A 20,652-nucleotide genomic window follows, 5' to 3' on the forward strand; every position below is an offset into this window, starting at 1 on the left:
ACATTTATTAACGTATTCAGACCATAATCAACTCACGATGTCATCGCTAGCCTGCGATGTTTATTGGATTAGGTTCCGATTTGCTGTTCGACTTTCATTCATGATTTAATCATGGAATGGATAATCAAGACTATGTTTTTTATCATACCGACTTTAGTAATGATGATCAAGGCTAGGCCGAAAATTCAATCGCTAAAATTTTGGTTCAGAGTGGATCAATTTGACTGAAATTTTCAGCAAATTCCCTTTGCATTATTTAGTTTTTAGCTATTATAGTGAGAACTGCCAGCTTTTTATCTAATCTCCCATAATGTATAGATCTTTAAACTAAACCAACTTTTATTAATGGTTACCCGGTGGAATTCAGGACTTCATCTTTAAACTCCATTTATATCTTAGAGTTTTGCATTTTCTAGAAAGTTTTAGTGAGATGACAATAATGCTTCATCCTAATACAAATTGTTACATGTTCTTATATACAAAAAAAAAGGTAAAAAAGATGACTTCAGTTAATTTTACAGCAATGAGAATTTAATGGTGGGCAGATTATTCTATCTGAAAGGAAATACCACATAGGATTTGACGTAATCAAACTGACACTTTGTTTTTATAATCAAAGGCAAGCTTTTCCTTTAAAAAACGAAGTCAGTCAGTGCAGTTTGGTCTCAAAGGGATAAGAAATCTTTAGTTAGGGCGAAAAATAAAAGTTTTGATTTGATTAAATTCAATTTGTTTTTCGAGAGTATAGTTTTATTTTCTTCGATTAAGCTGATCTGTATGACATTATAGATTTAAAATAATTATATGAGTGTAAGATTATTTTGAATATGATATTATTCAAAATTAGGGGGCCACGGTTGCTTAGTGAGTAAAATGTTGGCTTGCTAACCAGGAGCTCTTGCATTCGCTCCCGGTGTTGGTCAAGGCAGTTTCTTTCGATTTTCAGGCTTGGTTTCCCCTCGTCAGTAGTGCAGGAGGAAGGGCCTGGCAAGAAACAGTGTCCAGTTGTTCAGATAGGACAAAACGTTGACGTCCCATGTACACATTGTCAGTGATGCAGGACAGAAGGCCTGGCAAGGGACAGCATATAGTCAGTCAGATGGGACGAAAAACCAAGGTCCTGTCACTCCTGTGTACACAATTGCAAGCACATAAAAGAACCCTTGGCCGTTTGAGTTCGCTATTAAGAATAGTCTGTAGTGTTGCTGTCCGTGCAAAATTTCCCTCATACATTTTAGCATACTGTATGGCATATACCCGTCTTCATTAGCCCAGTTCGAAATCAATTATATATTTTTCTTGATCTTGTATTATTGGTTTATAATTTACTTGATTTTATTTTTCAGAATGGTGGTCAGGGCTTTACTTATGAAAAGTAAGTATATTAAAACTTAATATTGGACAAAAATCATGCCTTATCAAAAAAATTTCTAAACCAATTTCTTTTACATGTTTTTTTAATTCAGTTTACTTTAGTTGAAATTCTAATTAAGGTTCTGTGAAATATTTGTATAATTTGGGTGATAATCGCAAATGGTATAGCTAATAATGGCAATATCACATCTTTGGTAGACCTATCATCCGGGGTTTCTTCAAGAAAATAACTTATCATGGACCTGCTCTTCAGTACATGTATGTCCTATTGCCTGCCTGTGGTCAACTACTACCACCTTCAATCTACAATCTTTTCCTCTAATTAGAGTATATTATAATATACTAGAGGTTACTTGATAACAATAAATAATAATTATATATATTTAAACTTAAATATTTTATAGTTGTTAAAGGGGTAGTATTGGTGCCTAGTTATGGTGTAAGTCTACCCCGTAATGTTGGACAAATGGCCGTATTAAATACTACCTGGTGGTCATAGACCTATACACTAGAGTAGATCGGATATAACCACCAACATATAGCTAATAATTGGCAATATCATATCATTGGTCAGTCTGATTAAAATACAGATCTTTATTTTATGATCAGTAGTGGAATACCGTGTTTTATCAGTGAAATAAAAGTGTTATTCCACTGGCTAGCAGTAGTGCATGTTGTTTTTACCTAAAATGATTGTAAAATCATAAAATAAATAGAACATTTGTCGTTTTGTCGTGAATAATATATTTTATTTCATCTCTAAGCAAGAAAACGTTTATATTTTCACTCATGCTACGCATTCGTAAAAATATAAGTTTTCTTGCTTCTCGATGAAATAAAATATGTTATTCACTCTAAAACGACAAATATCCCTTATATATTTTGTTTCTTTCTTTTTATACTTTCGATGGCCTCTACTACATGAGGATCTGACCAACTGTAGTGGAGGGAAGCGTCAGGTGTTATATGAGCGACTTTTGACCCTATGACGTCAGACATTTGATTAACCAATCAGCGTTGATTTTTCTAGTAGGATACCCAAGAACTCGCTGCAACAGACCGTTTCACTGGCTAATCCCTCACATCAACCAGAATGCGGATAATATAATAGCTCTTCTAGATCTTAGTGTAGTACTAGTAAAGACAAGGAAAACAAAATTTTGAACTATAAAAATCAAAACGAAATCTGATCTGTGTTTTAATCAGATTGATCATTGGTAGACCTATACACTAGAGTAGTTTGGGTATAACTGTCAGGGGGATCACATGGCTAAGTGGGTAAGACACTGGCTCGCTAGCCTGGAGGTCGGGTGTTCGATCCCTGCATTGGCCGAGAAAGTTCATCCAGATTTTCCGGCGTGGTTCCCCCTTGTCAGTGATGCAGGATGAGGGCCTGACAAGGACAGCTGTCTAGTCGTTCGGATGGGACGGAAAACCGAGGTCCCGTGTATATATTGGAATACACGTAAAAGATCCCCTGGCAGTTTGAATTCGATATAAGAGTAGGCGATAGTGCCGCTGCCCGGGCAAAATTTCCCTCATAGCACACTGTATGGCGTATGCCCGTCTTCATAAGCCCAGTATAGGAGCAGAACAGTAGGACGTTAAGCCCCATTTCATTTCATTTCATTTCGTATAACTGTCAACTGTGCTTCGTGTCATGTACATGTACTTTACTTCACATGATAATAAAATGTGCAACAGAAGCCACCTACTGACAATAAGATAATCCGCCTACCCGAAAAATTTGAAAAGTAATGCTAATGATCAACTTCTATATGAAAGTAAATTATTCTCCAGTTAATGTTTCCTGGTGAAGGATATGACAAAACATCACATTATACCCTGAACTCTTGACCTTTATGATATAGACAGATAGGCTTATCCATTTATACATTTAGATCTGATGTACATGTCAGTTATTAATACATGGAAATAATAAAAAAAAATGTACCCAATAGACTATTTATATACATGTCACTATTTTAAAGAGAGTTTGTTAAATAAATATAGCTGTGATCTAAGCACATAGCTTATCTCAAGAATAAAGGGAGTTGCCCAATGAAGTTAAATAGGAAAATGTATTTTATATAGTTCTGATCTATGCCCATCCCCAAAATATTGGGAGTTGCCCCTTGAAATTAAAAAGGGAAAATGGATATAATTCTGAATACATGTATGCACATCATAAGAATAGAGGACATTTCCCCTTGAAATTAGATAGGGACATGGATAGATAAAATTACATCAAAAACAATTAATTTTCTCAGGATTTTCTGTATAGATGTACATGTATATGTAGTTATTGTTTATGAAATGACATTATTTACATTTTGTCATATTATTATGTCTAAAACAATTGGTGTGATTTGTCTAGAAACACAATCTATAAGTATTAGGTGGATATTTCACAAACAAGTGATGTAAACATTGATTGTCTTAATCAAAATTGTGACCATAAACATTGGACTGAGATTCGATTTTTTAAGGCATTCCCAATATTTTATTATTATTAACAACAAATAGTGCAACTAAAAAATTGTAAAGATTGTATAATTTTGGGTGTATGACAAATAAATGAATTGTGCCAGTTAACATTTCTTGAGGTTATATAAATTGCAGTGGTTATCATTTCCTGAATCTTAAGTGGTCAGACTATAATGCAGTACATGTATGTAAGATTTAGATATACAGCTGGATGTTGTTGATATAACAGTAGATAATAAACATTGAAAATTTCAAAGTTATGAATAATTGAAGTTTTGACAAGAATAGCATATTCTGAATTGTCATTGTTATGATAATAAACAAAATCTTGATAACGTTAACCAATTTGATGGTACGGATGATCTGATCCACTTAATATCCAAGCCATCCGATGGTATATAGAGTTGATTATGGGCTTGTCATATAAATAAATGTTCAAATAATAATATAGATACATTTGAAGTCAGAAAAAAGACCCTGCAATAGGAAGATTTAGCTCTTAGGAAGTTGTAAGAAATATTCAAAATAAATCTACATGCAGCTTTTATGAAGGTAGACATTGTTAAAATCAATTTGTATTATGCTTGTTATCTGTCAACCATGAAATGATTGTAAATGTACAATTAAAGAATAGAACACAGATTCTCTATAGACTAAAACAATAAAAATCTCCCTATCATCCAAACGTGCCTGAAGGGTGAATGAGGATTATATAAATATACGAGTGAGAATACATATTTAATTAGGTCAATGAGAAATATACAATATAAATTGGAGATACAGAAGGGCATATCAAGGAATATAATCATAATTGCACTTAAACCAAAGTGTAGGCCTAGGAGTAGACATGCATCCCATTTCACAAAGCACTGTGTCTATGGCATAGATAGGCAATAGGCAGATTTAACTCTTTAATGCATCTCTTAACAGTCCCTAAATTCAATCAGTTCATTTCAATATTACATGTATTTGTTGGGGTTTTTTTTTCAGTGATCCAGATATGGAAACAATAGAATTAACAGAACAAACAGTTAATCCTGGACAGTTAAAAGCCGGACCACATGATTTTGAATTGTTAAAAGTTTTAGGAAAAGGTGGATATGGAAAGGTAATGAAAAATTACATATATTTGTAAATTTTCTAGTACTCTTTTGCTATAAATCATAAATATCTCTAATTTAAGCATCATTTAGAATTTTAAAAAAAATTGGGCCTGCTGGATGGGGGTGGTAGCATGGTTAGAATGTTCTGACTTCATATCTTGGCATTGAAAGAGAATAATGTTCTATTCTAAGCCTGATTATCCCTTATCAGCAGTGGTTTCTGTGGGACTGACAAGAAATTGTGTCAAGTTGTTCCATTGTGTACAATTTGATACTGTATATGGAAGATTCCTTGGCAGTTGGAATTCATAGACATGATAATAACTACATGTATACAACAGAATTTCCATGTTAGTCTTAACATGTTGTAGAGCCGTATAAGATGTTTCAGTTTTGTTTTTGATTAACAACTTGTTCTGTAATATTTCATGACATTAAAGAAGCATTATGTAAGATTTAATAATGAGTTAGCTGCTCTTGCTATAATAGTTCAAGAACAGATAATAAAGATATTAGCCTTTGAAGGTTTGACAAGATGTGTGTCAAAGCTTTGTTGTTCGAAGCTTAGCCTCGCTTCTCCATTTTTAGATTAAATCATTAAATAGCTAAAGAAAGACCTGCAATAGGCAGATTTAGCTCTTGCATAATGTATGTTTAATCATTTATTGCTTTTACCAGGTCTTTCAAGTACGAAAAATCTCCGGTCAAGATGCCAGTAAAATATTTGCCATGAAAGTTTTAAAGAAGGTAAGCTTATGTCTGTTGATATGTTAAGAGGGCTGGCTGAAAAGTTCTAACCCTATCTGTTAAAGACCTGTACAAAGTCATTGGTTTCCATTTATTTTTCTACATAGTCCCCTTTGTAGAAAGGCCTGGATGCTGTTCAGGAAGAAATTTCTTCACCCACCCAAAAAAAGTTGTTAACAGCTGACATGACGTCATCATTTCTAGGAAAATGACATCTGGTAGGTTCTCTTTATATTTTTGGAAGCAGGCCTGATCCATGGTTACACATCTGGCCAAAAAATTATCAGGATCTGTTTCAAAACGGCTCAGATTGTCACAGGACGTCAGGAATCAGACACGTTTCTGATCCGAAATCAAGAGCTTTGGCACCCATCTTGCAGAAACTTTTGTCATTCCTAACTCGTTGGTGATAATGTGCTCAACCCTCTCATGAGAGATGCCCACTGGCAGTATGTCGAGCGGTCAATCAACGACATATCATTAGGTCATGCATCCAGATAATGTTGTCTGTTAATGGCCTTCCAGGACGTGGGTCATTATCACGGTGCTTGAATTCCACAGCCCACTTCTTTACAGTGGAAAAGGAAGGGGCATCATCCCCTAAAATGGAGACCATGTCAGCATGTATCTGTGTTGGGGTTCTTCCTGTCAGTTGTTTCATGACCGTCCTGTAGCCAGTTTTGTCCATACACTACAGTTGTAGTTCTTATGTCTGTGATTCATTCAGTGATTGTACTCGTTGGTGTCAAAAGTTTGTTTCAACCCAACTGATGTATCCTTTTCGAGTTTACAACTTTTCAGTCAGCCCTTGTATTCCAGCAGCCGTATTCAGGAACCTTAAACTAAAGTATTTTTTAGAATGCAGTCTTTGCATTGATTAAGGGCTAAAATATGTACTAAGATATTAACTTACAGCTAACGAAAAGGCTAAATTCATAAAATATTTTGATTTAAATTAATAAGGCCCTTGGTTTGTTATATCTTGATTATTTGGCTATAATATCCATCATAATAAAAATTTTATTTTTACACTGATTATTATAACGATATATATATATATATATATATATATATATATATATATATATATATATAATATATATATATATATCTCCAGTTAGACCTTCCCCTCGATCACTTTAGCGGACCAAGGAGAAGATGGAAACAGTAAAAGGAAATACTTAACATCTTTTTTTTTAAAACTTGTTTCAGGCTACAATAGCCAGAAATGCCAAAGACACAGCTCATACCCGAGCCGAAAGAAATATATTAGAGGCTGTCAAGGTAAGCAATTAATTATTTAATGGAGTGACACGTCTCAATCAGTTCTCACTGGTTTGAGGTGTTCATATACATGTACATGTAGCTAGCAATTTCCATTATGTTTCCTAACATTGAGTTGTCGCTTCTGCAAATAAGAAGTCTAACCTTTGACTCTTTTCAGCTAATAGATTTGTAGTACTAGCCATGCACAAGACAAGATATGCATACTCTTTGTATATTTTTTTTAAGAATTTCATATAGCTCGTGGTTTTCATATATTTGTATTTAAATAGTTTTTAATTTAGAACAAATTAGGAAGTTGAATATTTTAAAAAATTACCATTTTCCCAGCCTATGTGTTTCTTTTGTTCATTTACCTATTTATTTATTTTTATTGTTTATTTACAGCATCCATTTATAGTTGATCTGATGTACGCCTTTCAAACGGGCGGTAAATTATATCTGATTCTAGAATACCTCCCAGGTGGAGAACTTTTTATGCAATTAGAAAGGGAGGGAATTTTTATGGAGGACACTGCCTGGTAAATGATTTAAAATATTTTATCTCACACGACCTGCGGTGATAGCAAATGAGTAATCATGGCAGACATATGTTACCATATTATTAACTGCTTTCACAATTATTGACCAATCAAATCGACTCCCAAGGTATGGATAAAATGAAGGTCACAGAAAGTACCCAGGAATGTTGAGTGGTTTTATTTGGAATAAGGAACTACATGTACTAACTTGTATATACTTCAAATTATATTTTTATCGCTGTATTCAATAAGTTTTAAGCCAGATTAGGTCCATTGCCTGGGTATTTTAACTTTATCTGATGTGCAATATGTAGTGCCCCAACTTACATGTAAGCAACAGCCGGCCGACCCATACTTTATTGATACAAAATAAACGTCAGTTTTAGGTACATCTAGATTATGCCTACAATCAAATTAAAAATAATAACCTGATAGGCATATAAATGTTAAATATTTTGATTCAGATGTATTAATATAAAATTTCATGGAATGTTCAAATTCAGAAACAGTAAATACAGTGCAGGTGTAAACATTTGAAATTTGTAAAAAAAATGGATGATTTAATATTGCATCTTTCTTTATAACACATATAGTCACATTATCATAGTTTTTATATGCCCACATTTTCATGTAGACGTATATTGTCATCGCCCCTGTCCATCTGTCCGACCACAATTTGTTTGTGGACATTCTACAGGTCACAATTTTTATCCGATTTTGCTGTCCATAATAATGGAATACTGATGATTTCTATTCTTATTTTCAATAGTAATGCTCTGTAGGTGTAAACATTTGAAATTTGAAAAAATTCTGAATGACTTAATATTTCATCTTTCTTTATAACACATTGTCACTTAATCTTAGTTTTTATATGCCCACATTTGGTATATCAAGTTTGTGGACCCTCTAGACGTCACGTGACGATTTTGATAATCACACATATCTGACCGTAACTTCCTGGATTGTGGCCAATCGCATTTTTAGCTTGTGGACCAGCTAGAAGTCACAATTTGTATTCAATTTTAAAAAACGTTTAAATATATCACCATAACACAATAAAGAAGGTTGGGTTCAAATTTCATAAAAATCTGACCCAAACTGCCGGCCCCTCCTTGTATGCAAATAATGTAAAAGTATGTAATACCAAGATTGTGGACACTCTAGAAGTCACAATTTTTTTTATCCGATTTTGATGAAACTTAGAATATATCTGTATATCCCAAATATCTCAGTCCATTTTGATATTCGTGCATTTCAAAACATAACTTACTGGATTATGGCCCCTGATTGTAAAAAGTGGTTGTATCTTGCCTGGCAACCACTGGTTGAACTTAATGTAGTCTTCTTTTGTTTCAGTTTTTATTTATCGGAAATCACATTAGCTATTGAACATTTACATGCCCAGGGAATTATATATAGAGATTTAAAACCAGAAAATATATTACTGGATGCTCAAGGTGAGAACTTCTAGTCTAGTTTGTCAACCAACTATATTTATTTAACTGTTAGTTCAAGTTACTGGCTTTTCTTGTGTTTGACTAATGGGATGGATAAAGAATGTACTAAGAACTTCTAATATTGTACAGAAGGGGTCTGACTACATTTATATTGCTATCAGCAGCCATGTGATTTATTTAAAGTCATTCCCGAAACATGAAAATGTATTTTTGTTCTTTTTGGAAATGGATTTCTCATCTCCATATTTGAATTGAATGTGCTTTTGTGTTTAAGGTCATGTGAAATTAACAGATTTTGGTTTATGTAAAGAATCTATTAACGAAGGCACCGTAACTCACACTTTTTGTGGTACCATAGAATATATGTAAGTTTTCAATAAATAGCTTCTTCCATTTAAATTTGTGTCCATGGATGCCAATGAATTTTGACTCATTGCAAATTTTAAAACTAATCATGGAATACTATATATACTGAATGCCATTTGAATTTTATTATTTTCAGGGCACCTGAGATTTTAACAAGAAGTGGGCATGGTAAAGCTGTTGATTGGTGGAGTCTAGGAGCTTTAATGTATGATATGTTAACAGGAGCTGTAAGTTTCGTATTTATATGTGAACAGGAACTGTAAGTTTCGTATTTATACTGTTGTCAGATTAATATTCTGTACCATCAACCAAATAAGCACTTCTATTAATCTTTCTTATTTTGATAATAACACATAGATAATAGAACAATGAAAATTCTTGCATAAAACAGTTCATCTAGAATTTAAGTGCTTAAATACAAAACATGGTACATCATAACATACAAAAATACAAAAATGAGATAATTACGCAGTGAAATCACAGTTTCCATACATAACTGGGCAGTAGAATAAAAATGAGTAAAATGGATAATTATGTTGTGTTTTGCATTTAAGCTCTTTAACTGTTAATGGCTGTATGAACTGTTACTTATCTTTAGTTATGCATACTTTAGGTATAGTAAAATATTTGATCATTTCCAGAATACTGATGATGTCTTGTTGATGAAATCTTTTCTTATTTTTTTTTAGCCTCCATTTACGGCCGAAAATCGTAAAAAGACAATAGATAAGGTATAAATGGTATTGTATATTTTCATTATATAATATTCTTGGCAACTGAAAGAATTTGGTATTATAAAGTATATAATTGATAAGATTATATGTTTATGTTTAGTTAAAAACATTTGATTTGACTTGCAACAATATAATCTTGGTTTGTTTTAATAACTTTATCCTTTGGATTACTTTAAGTCTGAATTTTATTCCCTTGAACTTACGCCATACCCCTTGTCATTGTCTTGCATTTAACATTTTCCATTTTCTCTTTCTTCTCTTTAAACAACTTTTGAAGATATCTTTATATAACTTTGTAAGCACATCAACTCTATCTCAATCAAATAGTTTATACGTTGGCAACACATTGGTGGGCAATTATTATTCCACAGCGCATGCCAGAAACTATTCAAGATATCTTTCAGAAATTTTGTTTCAAACTTTTATCATTCATACTTCTAGAACCGTTTTCAGTCTTTTGATACAATATGTTAATTTGAAAAAGAAAAAAAGGGTGGTAGTTTGTAATTGAACTCAGTTTATGTCCACTATAACCAGGTAACATAATTTAGGTGCCTTATACTATTTGCTTTACATCTAACTTTTAACTGGGAGCCACAGTGGCTCAGTGGGTAAGACGTTAGCTCGCTAACCTTGGGGTCCCATGTTCAATCCCTGTGTTGGTCGAGAAAGTTTATCAGGATTTTTCCGGGATGGTTACTTCTTGTCAGTAATGCAGGCAAGGGACAATGTATCGTCGTTCGGATGGGACAAAAAACCAAGGTACCATGTACACATTGGCATGCATGGTTAAAAATCTCTTAGTAGTTGGAATTCAATGTAAGAGTAGGCTGTAGTGCCGCTGTCTGGGCATAATTTCTCTCATAGCACACTTCATGGTGTATGGCTGTCTTCATTAGACCAGTCGGAGCAGAACAGTAGGACGTTAAACCCAATTTTTATTTTGTTTCGTTTTCTAACTTGTAACTAGTATTTCATTGTTGATAACCAATAACACAGAGATTGTGTATGCCAGATGCCTGTACCTTCCAAAATATGTCCAAGGGCCTTTGGTGTTAATGTCTTCTTGTTATAGATTTATATATGATGAATATGCTCTTTTAATTTATTTAGATTTTAAAGGCCAAGTTAAATTTACCTCCATATCTGACACATGAAGCCAGAGCGCTTATTAAACGAGTAAGTCTGCTTGATTCATTTATTTATTTATTTCACTTGTTGTTTAGACCGTTTTTGCACAAAATACATATTTGAAAATATTGTGTACATATTAAGAACATGTCTTTGATGGTTTAGACTTAAACACTAAATTGTTGTATATTATAAATTTTGATGTGTATAGAATATATAATATTATTGCATATTTATAAAATTTGTTATTGCTCTTCAGTTATTACGTAAATATCCAGGTGAAAGATTAGGAGGAGGACATGAAGATGCCAAACCTATTAAGGTAAGTCGATTGTCAATCTTAATTTTTCACTAAAAATTATAATAGTAAGTCAAGGAAAACCACACCACACATCATAACACACAGACATGGTAAGTAATGAAATACTATCAAATCAAGTAAATGGACTCGGGCACTGGCCAAAAGTGTTCACTAGGTTGCACAGTCTTAAATAGGGCTGGGGTAATGGTAATGGAATGTAATCATTACATTTTTTAAGTAATGGCCATTTAATGAGTGATTAATGGACAATTTCAAAAGAGATACAGGCTTCACTTAAAATGAAAACAAACTTATAAAAAAGGAGGCAGTTCCTGCAAAACCTTTACAGCAAGTATGTTCTAAACATTGTGTTATATCATGATAGCACGTTGAAGAAAGATCTATTCAGTTTCAAAATAAAAGAAGTAATTAACAAATCACTAATACACATATGTTTTATTTTATAGTCAGTGTTAGCTGGATTTTACTTATAAAGACAAAAGGAATTCTTATTATAATCTGTACTGATTAAAAAATGGATTCATCTCCATTCATTTTGTTTTTGTATGACTGCTATTTTGTGTTTTTTTGTTATTTTCACCAATTCTTTTTATGATGCCAAGCTATTCATTCCTTATAATTAGCAGCTGATTTGTTTTATACTAACTCAAACCGTTCATTTTTCAGACACACTCATTTTTCCGTAATACTGATTGGAATGAATTGGCTTCCAGAAGAGTTGATCCACCATTTAAACCTAATGTTGTAAGTACATATGCATTTATTATCTTCGTTATTTATATTTGACAGATTATTTTTTTGCTGATAACCCGAAATAGTGGTTTATAGTTCTCACATATTTGGTCTGTGATGCAATTGCCAGAGTCACAATTTGCGATAAAAATATTAAAGTGATGGTAAAAAAATTGATTTTGGCGATAACGTTTTGGGGTACTAGCGATTCTTTTTGAGAACTGGCGGGAAAAATCTTAAAATCCTACTTGTATATATCCTAGATTGACCATTGTCAATCACAATCAAGTGGCCGACCATAAATTAATCAACTCGCTGATGATCTGGATCGTGTCAATGAGTAATGTTAACCAATCGTCTCAGATTAATGATTAGTTGATTGATAATTACCAATGATCTATATAGTAGGGGTTTCAGGTCAAAGTTTCAAATGACAGAAAAAAAAAAAAAAAATATTTTGTGAAAATATACATGCTACCCAAATTTGTTTATTTCATCAAAATATTCTAATTATATCCAAAGTTATGGAATTTTAATATCTGAGATCGACATCAATAATGTAATCAAAATGCTCTATACCAGTCAATGCGTGGCATGGCATGGCACCAAAGTGAGTGCTTTTCAGTCATATTTGAGTGACATCATAAGCGGTATTTTCCCTTCAGAATCGCTAGTACCAATTTTAAAACTGAAATCCGCACGTTATTGTCAGCTAAAATTTATTAAAATCATAATAATTTGAATGATAATATGTCAAATATTTATAATCTGGATGATACCTCAAGAAAGTTTTTTTATATTTAGTCGAAATTTAGCAATTTTCAGTCATCAAAACAGATAAATCCCATTTTCTCCGGGCCTAATTGTCCGACCACGTGGTATCAACAAGCATAATAATCACAAAAATGTTATCTATCGTTTGATTGGTTCTATACCAAAATCCCCCGGTAACTAAGGTGCGGATTCACCAATAAAGTGAGTCGTAGCAATGGAAAATCTCAGACCGCGTGACGTCAGAGCGGTATTTTCCCGCGAGCGTCTCATGTAAACAAACGATAATTTCACTTATATTTCGATAATTTTTTAGCCTGAATCTTTGCAGATATGGAGATTGATATTAAACTATTGCAATACAATTGCTAGTAATGCATTTACATAAAATAGTAATTCAGAATCGTAGATTGAAGTGGGGTATATTTCAGCCTCTGGCTGTCCGATTTCATGCTAAAGTCACGTGACCTGAAACCTCTATATATAGAGTGTATCTCAAGTCATTATTTACTCCTAATGATTAATCCAAGCTTTGATTATTTGATGTTTCGTTTCGTCTTGAAACAAAATGGAAAAAATCAAAATGGCAGATAATTCTTTTTGAAGAGAATTAAATATTTTAATAGTTGAATCCATTTACTTATGGTTCATATACGGCATGTAAAATATACAAAGATGCATAAACGGATATTATTATTTCAAATTATATTATAACCAATGGTCAGAAATGTAAGAACGAGTCCAATAGCAACTATTCTTGAGTGAGAAAACAGTCTACCATTTGTTTCATTACCGCCGCCATAATGCTCTAAAGTGAGCGACTAGTTTGATTGTAAGCATCTCTTACAAATGAAATTGAAATTTCTATCAGGGATTCAGATTCTGATACCATTAGAGTAACTAAAAATAACAATAGGCCTATTATACACGTAAAACATAAATTTATAGAAATGGGATGAGATTTGACGTGTAAACACTGAAAATATTTGACGTGAAAATACTGAAAATATATTGTGCAATACAGTGTGTAAAAAGACTAAAGTCACCAAAAACAAAATTTGATCTTAATAAATCATCTCAAAACTGCTAATGTGTTGTGTAAAGACATATTTGTTGTATATTGTATATACCGGTATTTGTTTTATAATAGGCCTACCTGAGAAATAAAATTGTTACATGTTGTCTTTTTTATCACGCATGTTGGCAGTTAAAATATTCCAGTTGGCAATGTACATATTTTATATAAAAATTATCATCCATTTTGGAGTAAAAAAATTGAAAGCCAATGTGAGCCCTGGTCAGTGGGCTATCATTAGTGAAAATAGCTCTGATAGATGCAGTCTTATTATTATGGTCACTCCTTTTAACATTTAAAAACTTAGTTAAAAAAATTGCACTCCGAACCTGTGGTGATCACGCCATTATATTACCTTTGATCATACAAATGTCTGAATAATCGAAACATTTGAAATGATCTTGCAGAATAACATGAGTTTTGATTTGTGTGTACATCTGAAGTCGTCCAGTTACAGTTTGTGCTTACCTAAAACATTTTGATGCAGGCATGTTTTTAGACCAAATTAATTTGCAATGATCAATTGGAATGTGATGTTGGGTAATATTAAACTTTTGTATTTGTGTAACATATTGGGACTTGTCAGTTTCGACCTGTAACATGCCACAATCATATTTCTAATAATAATTATTATAAATAACGTTTTATTAAAATATTAATTTGTTTTGTTTTCAGACAAGTGAAGAAGATGTCAGTCAATTTGATACAAAGTTCACACGGCAGACGCCTGTAGATTCACCAGATGACACAGTTCTTAGTGAAAGTGCCAATCAAGTTTTTGTTGTAAGTATCTAGTTATTTTAATAGAAGTTTTGATAATGGAAATTCTGGTAACAGTGCTGATACAACTAATGTCAGAAAACATATTGACTAAGTGCAAGAAAAAAAGGGTAAATACCAGTGTAGTGCATTGCTCAAGAAAATCAGAAATCATGTACAGTTAGGAATATGATATTAACATGTCCTTTTATACAAATATTCTCCTCTTTATTTACATTCAAGATGTTCTGTGTTAGATCATTGGTACTTTTGATTTTAGTGTTAAACGTATATGTTGTATTCATAGCTGTAGCTGTGGGATATAGATACTTATAATATATTGTTACACACTTTTACTGTTTCAGGGTTTTACTTATGTTGCTCCATCAGTTTTAATGGAGATGAATAAACCATGGATCTCAGAAAAGGAGCCCAGATCACCGCGAAAATTTATGGGGTCTAGCCTAAGGGCCCCTTTAAGGTAAGAATCTTTTATTAATTAAAACTGAAAAGGAATATCTAGGATTACAATGATAGATTGATGTTTATAAAAACCCTTTAACTATATTAAACAAGGTCTTATTAAAATATGAACTTTGTTCTGTCCCAACTTAGAAATGGCCCTGCTTGATTTGTCAATACTGGCACATACCGGCAGTTTTTGGGCGAGGTCACTTGATTTCACCGGAAGTCGACAAAAGTTCAGCCGCGGCATACGCCGAATGCGCCGTTACAATATGAACTTTGTTCTGTCCCAACTTAGCAATGGCCCTGCTTGATTTGTCAATACTGGCACATACCGGCAGTTTTTGCGCGAGGTCACTTGATTTCACCGGAAGTCGACAAAAGTTCAGCCGTGGCGTACGCTGAATGCGCCGCTTTGGCGGCAACGGCGAACACCGGCGCAAGATGGTGAACATGTCAACGAGATAAAATTCACGTTATTTAGGAATGCCATAAAACATTAATTTTAAAGCGTTAAAATTAAACCAAATGTTTTGAAGTTGAATTTGAGCTTCGTAAAACCAGAAGTTCATATGTCATTTATTTTTTCTCAGTAATATTACTAATAATAATTGTCTGCTTATTTTGTGGGCACTTTCAAGTCATACTTTCAAGAATACTGTTTTTGATTAAAACATGTCATGTAACTGGTTTAATATTATAACATTATCTGACGCCATATTGTTTTTATCAGCCGAATCACTTAATTTGCTTCGATACGGTAACCTGACCGTAGTAGAAACTGGCTCACCTATTGGCGGATAAATCAAGCAGGCCCATTTACAAATTTATAATTATCCCACACAGAACGGAGTTAAGAGGGGGACATTGGAACAGGTTCCAAACTCCGTCCATCCTTCATCCCAGTTTTGTTTCCATAGCATATCTAATATATCTGAAACTTTGTACACACATCAGTCTTATTATAGTATTTTACCCTTTGATATTTCAAATATTCACAGTTGAATAATTTTTGCATTTACATTGACACAAACTTGACTTTGTGTATACAGTTCAGACATTCTGCATACTTCAATGCAAGAATGTTCAGAACTCTTTTAATCACCTTTGTTACGTAAAGACGATTCACACTACTTTTTCCAGAACAAAATTTGTTGTAGTTGAAGTAGAGACTATTTGGACTAGATTACTCTGGCCGGCTGAGTTCAATTTGTCTTGCTCTTTAATTATGAAAACCCGATTGATGGTTTATTTTGTTATAGTAATAGCCAATTATAACAAACCAGTTATAATAATTCAAATAGATCAGTTATGATTTTTCAGATCAATTATAATTATTTATACAGATCAGTTATACTTATAATTATTCAAATAGAAGTTAAAATTATTAAAACAGTTTAGATATAATTGTATTCAAACAGATTAGTTCTATCTATTCAAACAGATCTATTTTTCAAACAGATCAGTTATAATTATTCAGACAGATCAGTTATATAATTATTTAGATCAGTAATAATTATTCAAACAGTTCAGCTATTAGGCCTATTATTCAGACAGATCCGTAAAATTTATGCAAACAGATCCATTATGATTATTTAGATCGATGAGTTATAATTATTCAGATTAGCTATAATTTTTTAAACAGGTCTGCTATAATTTTTTAAACAGATCTGTTATGATTTTTTAAATAGGTTTGTTGAATATTACTAATGGATCCTATTTCTTGCTTTTACAGTCCATCACAAAGTAATCTGGTAGAAGGTTTTGCTATTCCTAACTCAAATGGTCTTCATAGAGATGGCCTCGAAGCCATGGATACGTCGACAACAAGTCTTCCTAAAAGGTCAAGGTCGCCCGCTATAGCTACTAAAAACAGCAAATATAAACAGAGCGTATTTCCTGGAACCCAGAATAGACCTCCACATCTACAGTTAAATTAACGATACGCAATATTTAGGACAATTAATTTTTATTATTTAAAACAATTGGGATTTTTTTTTTCTTGAAATTACTATTTTTAAAGTTAAGCAGTGATATGCAACAAGTGTAAATAAAAAAAACCTATTTTTATTATAAATAATGACAGATTCTGATCAACGGGTTGGTCGCCATTACATGATGTTGTTATTTTTAGTAGCATCTATATATATATATATATATTTAAATAATTTATGATTTTACTTATATGTCTTTGTTCTTTGTCCTATGTTTATCTGCGATATGTTATCGTTTCTTGCCATTATTTGAATATCCGTCTCCTACTTTATTCCGTCGTCTTGCATTTCAATTCTTTACTCCCAATTTGATACAATATTTGTTAATAAGCCAACATTTTAAGTGGTCATATATTGCCATTGCTTTAGTCCGTTGGTCCATTAGTCTGTCATCCACATTTTATATTAGCACAATAGGAACTGCAATATAATCATATCTTTTTAAAATTGGTATGGCTTGTCTTATCTCATTAAAATTAAGATTTTCAATTTTATTTTTTGGGATAATGATCTCCAGAATTATGCCCCTTTGTTATAAGGTCTTGTCAGAACTTTATAAGCTACCATTATTAACCTATCTTTCTGAAATTTGTATTGGTTTTCTATCATATTGCAATAACAAACCTTGTTGATTTATATGGTTTCCAACCATTTTCTTTAATATCATCCATAGTAATGCTCCTTTGTTATAAAATCTTGTTAGCACCATAGCGATCATCTGATCCATTTTAAATATTCATGGGATTTTGAAAGATATTGAATGACTCTTTCCAGAGTTTTACCCTTTTCCCAGGAATAAATTATTGTACCATTGATTCTAAAGGGAATTAAACATAAAGATGCATTATGTAAGATTTAGATAAAGGGCTAGTTGTTTTTGGTGTGATAGTTAAAAAATTGTTTGCATAAAAAGCATATAGTGAAAATTTCATTCAAATTACTTTATTCTGTGCAAAGTTAGCAGTGTTTGAAGTTTTGACAAGACATAGCATAGATTGTTTATTATCATAGCAACGCTACTTGACAATCAAGACTTAAGTTTCGATTCACCATTTTTGAATTAATTATTAAAGGGTGATCATGTTTTAATCTATTTAAATCCCGGTCATCAGATGTTCTGGAGAGATGATTATAGGCTTGTCATGTGAATACATTTCTAAATAATAGTTTATATAACACTTTAAGCCAAAATAAAGACCTGCAGCAATAGGTAGATTTAGCTCTTACATAATGCATCTTTAAAGTCTATAAATGCAACAAGATAAATATGTGTGTGTCAACTTTACCACTAAAGCCTCAAGAAAATAATCTTGTTACAACAAAGTGGTCACAGTTAATGTTTGATATATGGAAGGTTTTGATTAAAAGCAAGACTTCTATTGATTTCCAACCGTTATCATTTGAAACAACCAGACTTATGCCCCCGTTATTACAAAATCATGTTAGCACTCCAGATGTCTTTTTAAATTTTTTGTCTAGTTAACTTACTGTTAACATGCGTAATAAAAAAATATATAATGCTACTTGGAGTTTCGACACTCAAATTTCAATAAGAACTGCAAAGCATTGTAGGTTACATGTATTACACAAGCCATATTTTTATATTCTGTGGGGATCACAAAGCTGCTGGTGAATGTTATGTTTTATTACCTGGCAATCTATGTTTAATAAATGCTCCCTTGATAATGCTGTTTTGGAATCTCCATGGTTACAAACAGTTAAGCTCTCTTAATTTCCTTTCACCGTCATTTCTTGCCCCAACTTACTCTTATCCTAAAAGCGACTGCAAATTACCTTGCACTTTTTTTTTTTCGCTGTTCTTATGGTCTGACGTTATCAGAAGAAACAATGTTTTGGGATGTTAGTTGAAGCTCATCCACAGCAAAACATTTCCTCACCTAATCAATTGGTGAAAAAATTTTTTCTGAAAATGTAGTCATATTTGTTTTTGGAGGAATAAGCAAATTAGCATAATGAAAATTATTAGTAATCTTTCATATTGCAAATGGAGTTGCTTTTTTTGTGTACACGATATTTAAATAAATGTGCCGATATACATTAGCAAAGTCTCTCTTATCTTATCTCTTTCGTATTAGCATGTGTTTTAAGTTGCATCATGGTCAATATGATTGAAACCGTGAACTCTGTAGAATCGGGATATGTAGAAGTAAATTTCTCTTTCTTAACCTGAATTTGAAGAATTTTCAATCAGATTATTTGCTGTTTACCAAAAATTTAAAACTATTGAAATACTTGATGCTCAGATATCAGGAATTGCATTGATCACGGTTTTCTTTACAAATCTCTCTTTTCTGTCTACATCTATGTGAATGTCTATATATCTTTGTTTACTCATGATGTTCATAGTTGTTTTTATGATCAGATGAGTCATATTTAATTGAAAAGTATGGTACGCTTTCGACAAAAGACAAAACAAAAACATCCACTGTGTAAACAAAGATTTAACACAGAGAGAGGTGTGTGTGTGTGTGTTAATTCTTCATGAATTGAGGATTGAATAAAATATATAATACAAACTGTTTCATTCAACTTTCAAAATAATTGACCAAAATGAGAGTAAAATATATTTTGCAATCTTAAAAGTCAAATTCATGTAGAAAGATTCAAAAGTAACAGAAAATGAAAAGATTTATCTATGACCATATTGCGTATGGGGACTTGATATGAAAAGAGCTTCTGGATTGTTTAAGCTCTGTTCCTTTTTCGAAGAGGTAGTACCTGAAGGTCTGACAAGGATAACATTTCCTTTGATGCGTACACTTAAAAAAACCTTGATTGTTGGAATTAAATGAAGAGGAGGTGAAAACACTGTTGTCTGGGGAATATTCTTCAGTCTAGCATTGCACATGTGACAGAAAACAAAAATCACATGTTACCCTCAAAATGACATGAAGTATTATGTTGAACTCCATTCGTCTTCTGTGCTATTAATTAGGGTTAATTCAGATTTCCCAACCAGCAAAGACTGAAAAATTTAAATTTGGGGACAAACCAAACATGGTTACATATCTTTTCATGAATCTGTCTTTTGAATTTCATTTAATCACTCTCTAGATAGTGTTTGCAAAATAAAATAATTTATTAAAATTACAACAAAAGGTGCACACATACCTCTCCAGATGTGCATGATGGAATAACCTAAATGGATAAGATTTAACATATCTGATAACAAAATTATTCATTTTGAAAAATGGATCATGGATTTTTTATTAACCAGAATATTTTTTTAACATATAGATTTAATTAATTTTTTTTTTTTTTTTTTTAACATACCATTAAATTCTCTTGATTTGGTGACAGAAGTAGCTA

The 20,652-nt window shown here is 32.4% G+C and overlaps 1 protein-coding gene across 6 annotated transcripts in view; it reads left to right on the forward strand.

The window, feature by feature from the left end:
- The window catches only part of LOC126824892 (ribosomal protein S6 kinase beta-1), a 47,983-nt gene that overhangs the window by 13,660 nt on the left and 13,671 nt on the right, over nucleotides 1-20,652 (forward strand). For 4 of the 6 annotated variants that reach the window (XR_007681670.2, XM_050554322.2, XM_050554323.2 and 1 more), the window contains exons 2-16: nucleotides 1,347-1,375; nucleotides 4,852-4,969; nucleotides 5,643-5,711; nucleotides 6,924-6,995; nucleotides 7,383-7,516; nucleotides 8,873-8,973; nucleotides 9,248-9,338; nucleotides 9,476-9,566; nucleotides 10,029-10,070; nucleotides 11,187-11,252; nucleotides 11,464-11,526; nucleotides 12,193-12,270; nucleotides 14,780-14,887; nucleotides 15,229-15,344; nucleotides 17,064-17,171. Coding sequence is in view for 5 of the 6 variants with exons in the window: in XM_050554322.2 (XP_050410279.1) it covers nucleotides 1,347-1,375; nucleotides 4,852-4,969; nucleotides 5,643-5,711; nucleotides 6,924-6,995; nucleotides 7,383-7,516; nucleotides 8,873-8,973; nucleotides 9,248-9,338; nucleotides 9,476-9,566; nucleotides 10,029-10,070; nucleotides 11,187-11,252; nucleotides 11,464-11,526; nucleotides 12,193-12,270; nucleotides 14,780-14,887; nucleotides 15,229-15,344; nucleotides 17,064-17,171 (1,286 nt within the window). In the remaining variant the exon portion in view is untranslated. Of the gene's footprint in view, nucleotides 1-1,346; nucleotides 1,376-4,851; nucleotides 4,970-5,642; nucleotides 5,712-6,923; nucleotides 6,996-7,382; nucleotides 7,517-8,872; nucleotides 8,974-9,247; nucleotides 9,339-9,475; nucleotides 9,567-10,028; nucleotides 10,071-11,186; nucleotides 11,253-11,463; nucleotides 11,527-12,192; nucleotides 12,271-14,779; nucleotides 14,888-15,228; nucleotides 15,345-17,063; nucleotides 20,555-20,652 lie in introns of those variants that run through there. The other 2 variants (XM_050554321.2, XM_050554320.2) reach the window with 1 other exon arrangement.

Source organism: Patella vulgata, chromosome 6, assembly GCF_932274485.2.
Source record: "Patella vulgata chromosome 6, xgPatVulg1.2, whole genome shotgun sequence".
NCBI classification, from domain to species: Eukaryota; Metazoa; Mollusca; class Gastropoda; family Patellidae; genus Patella; species Patella vulgata.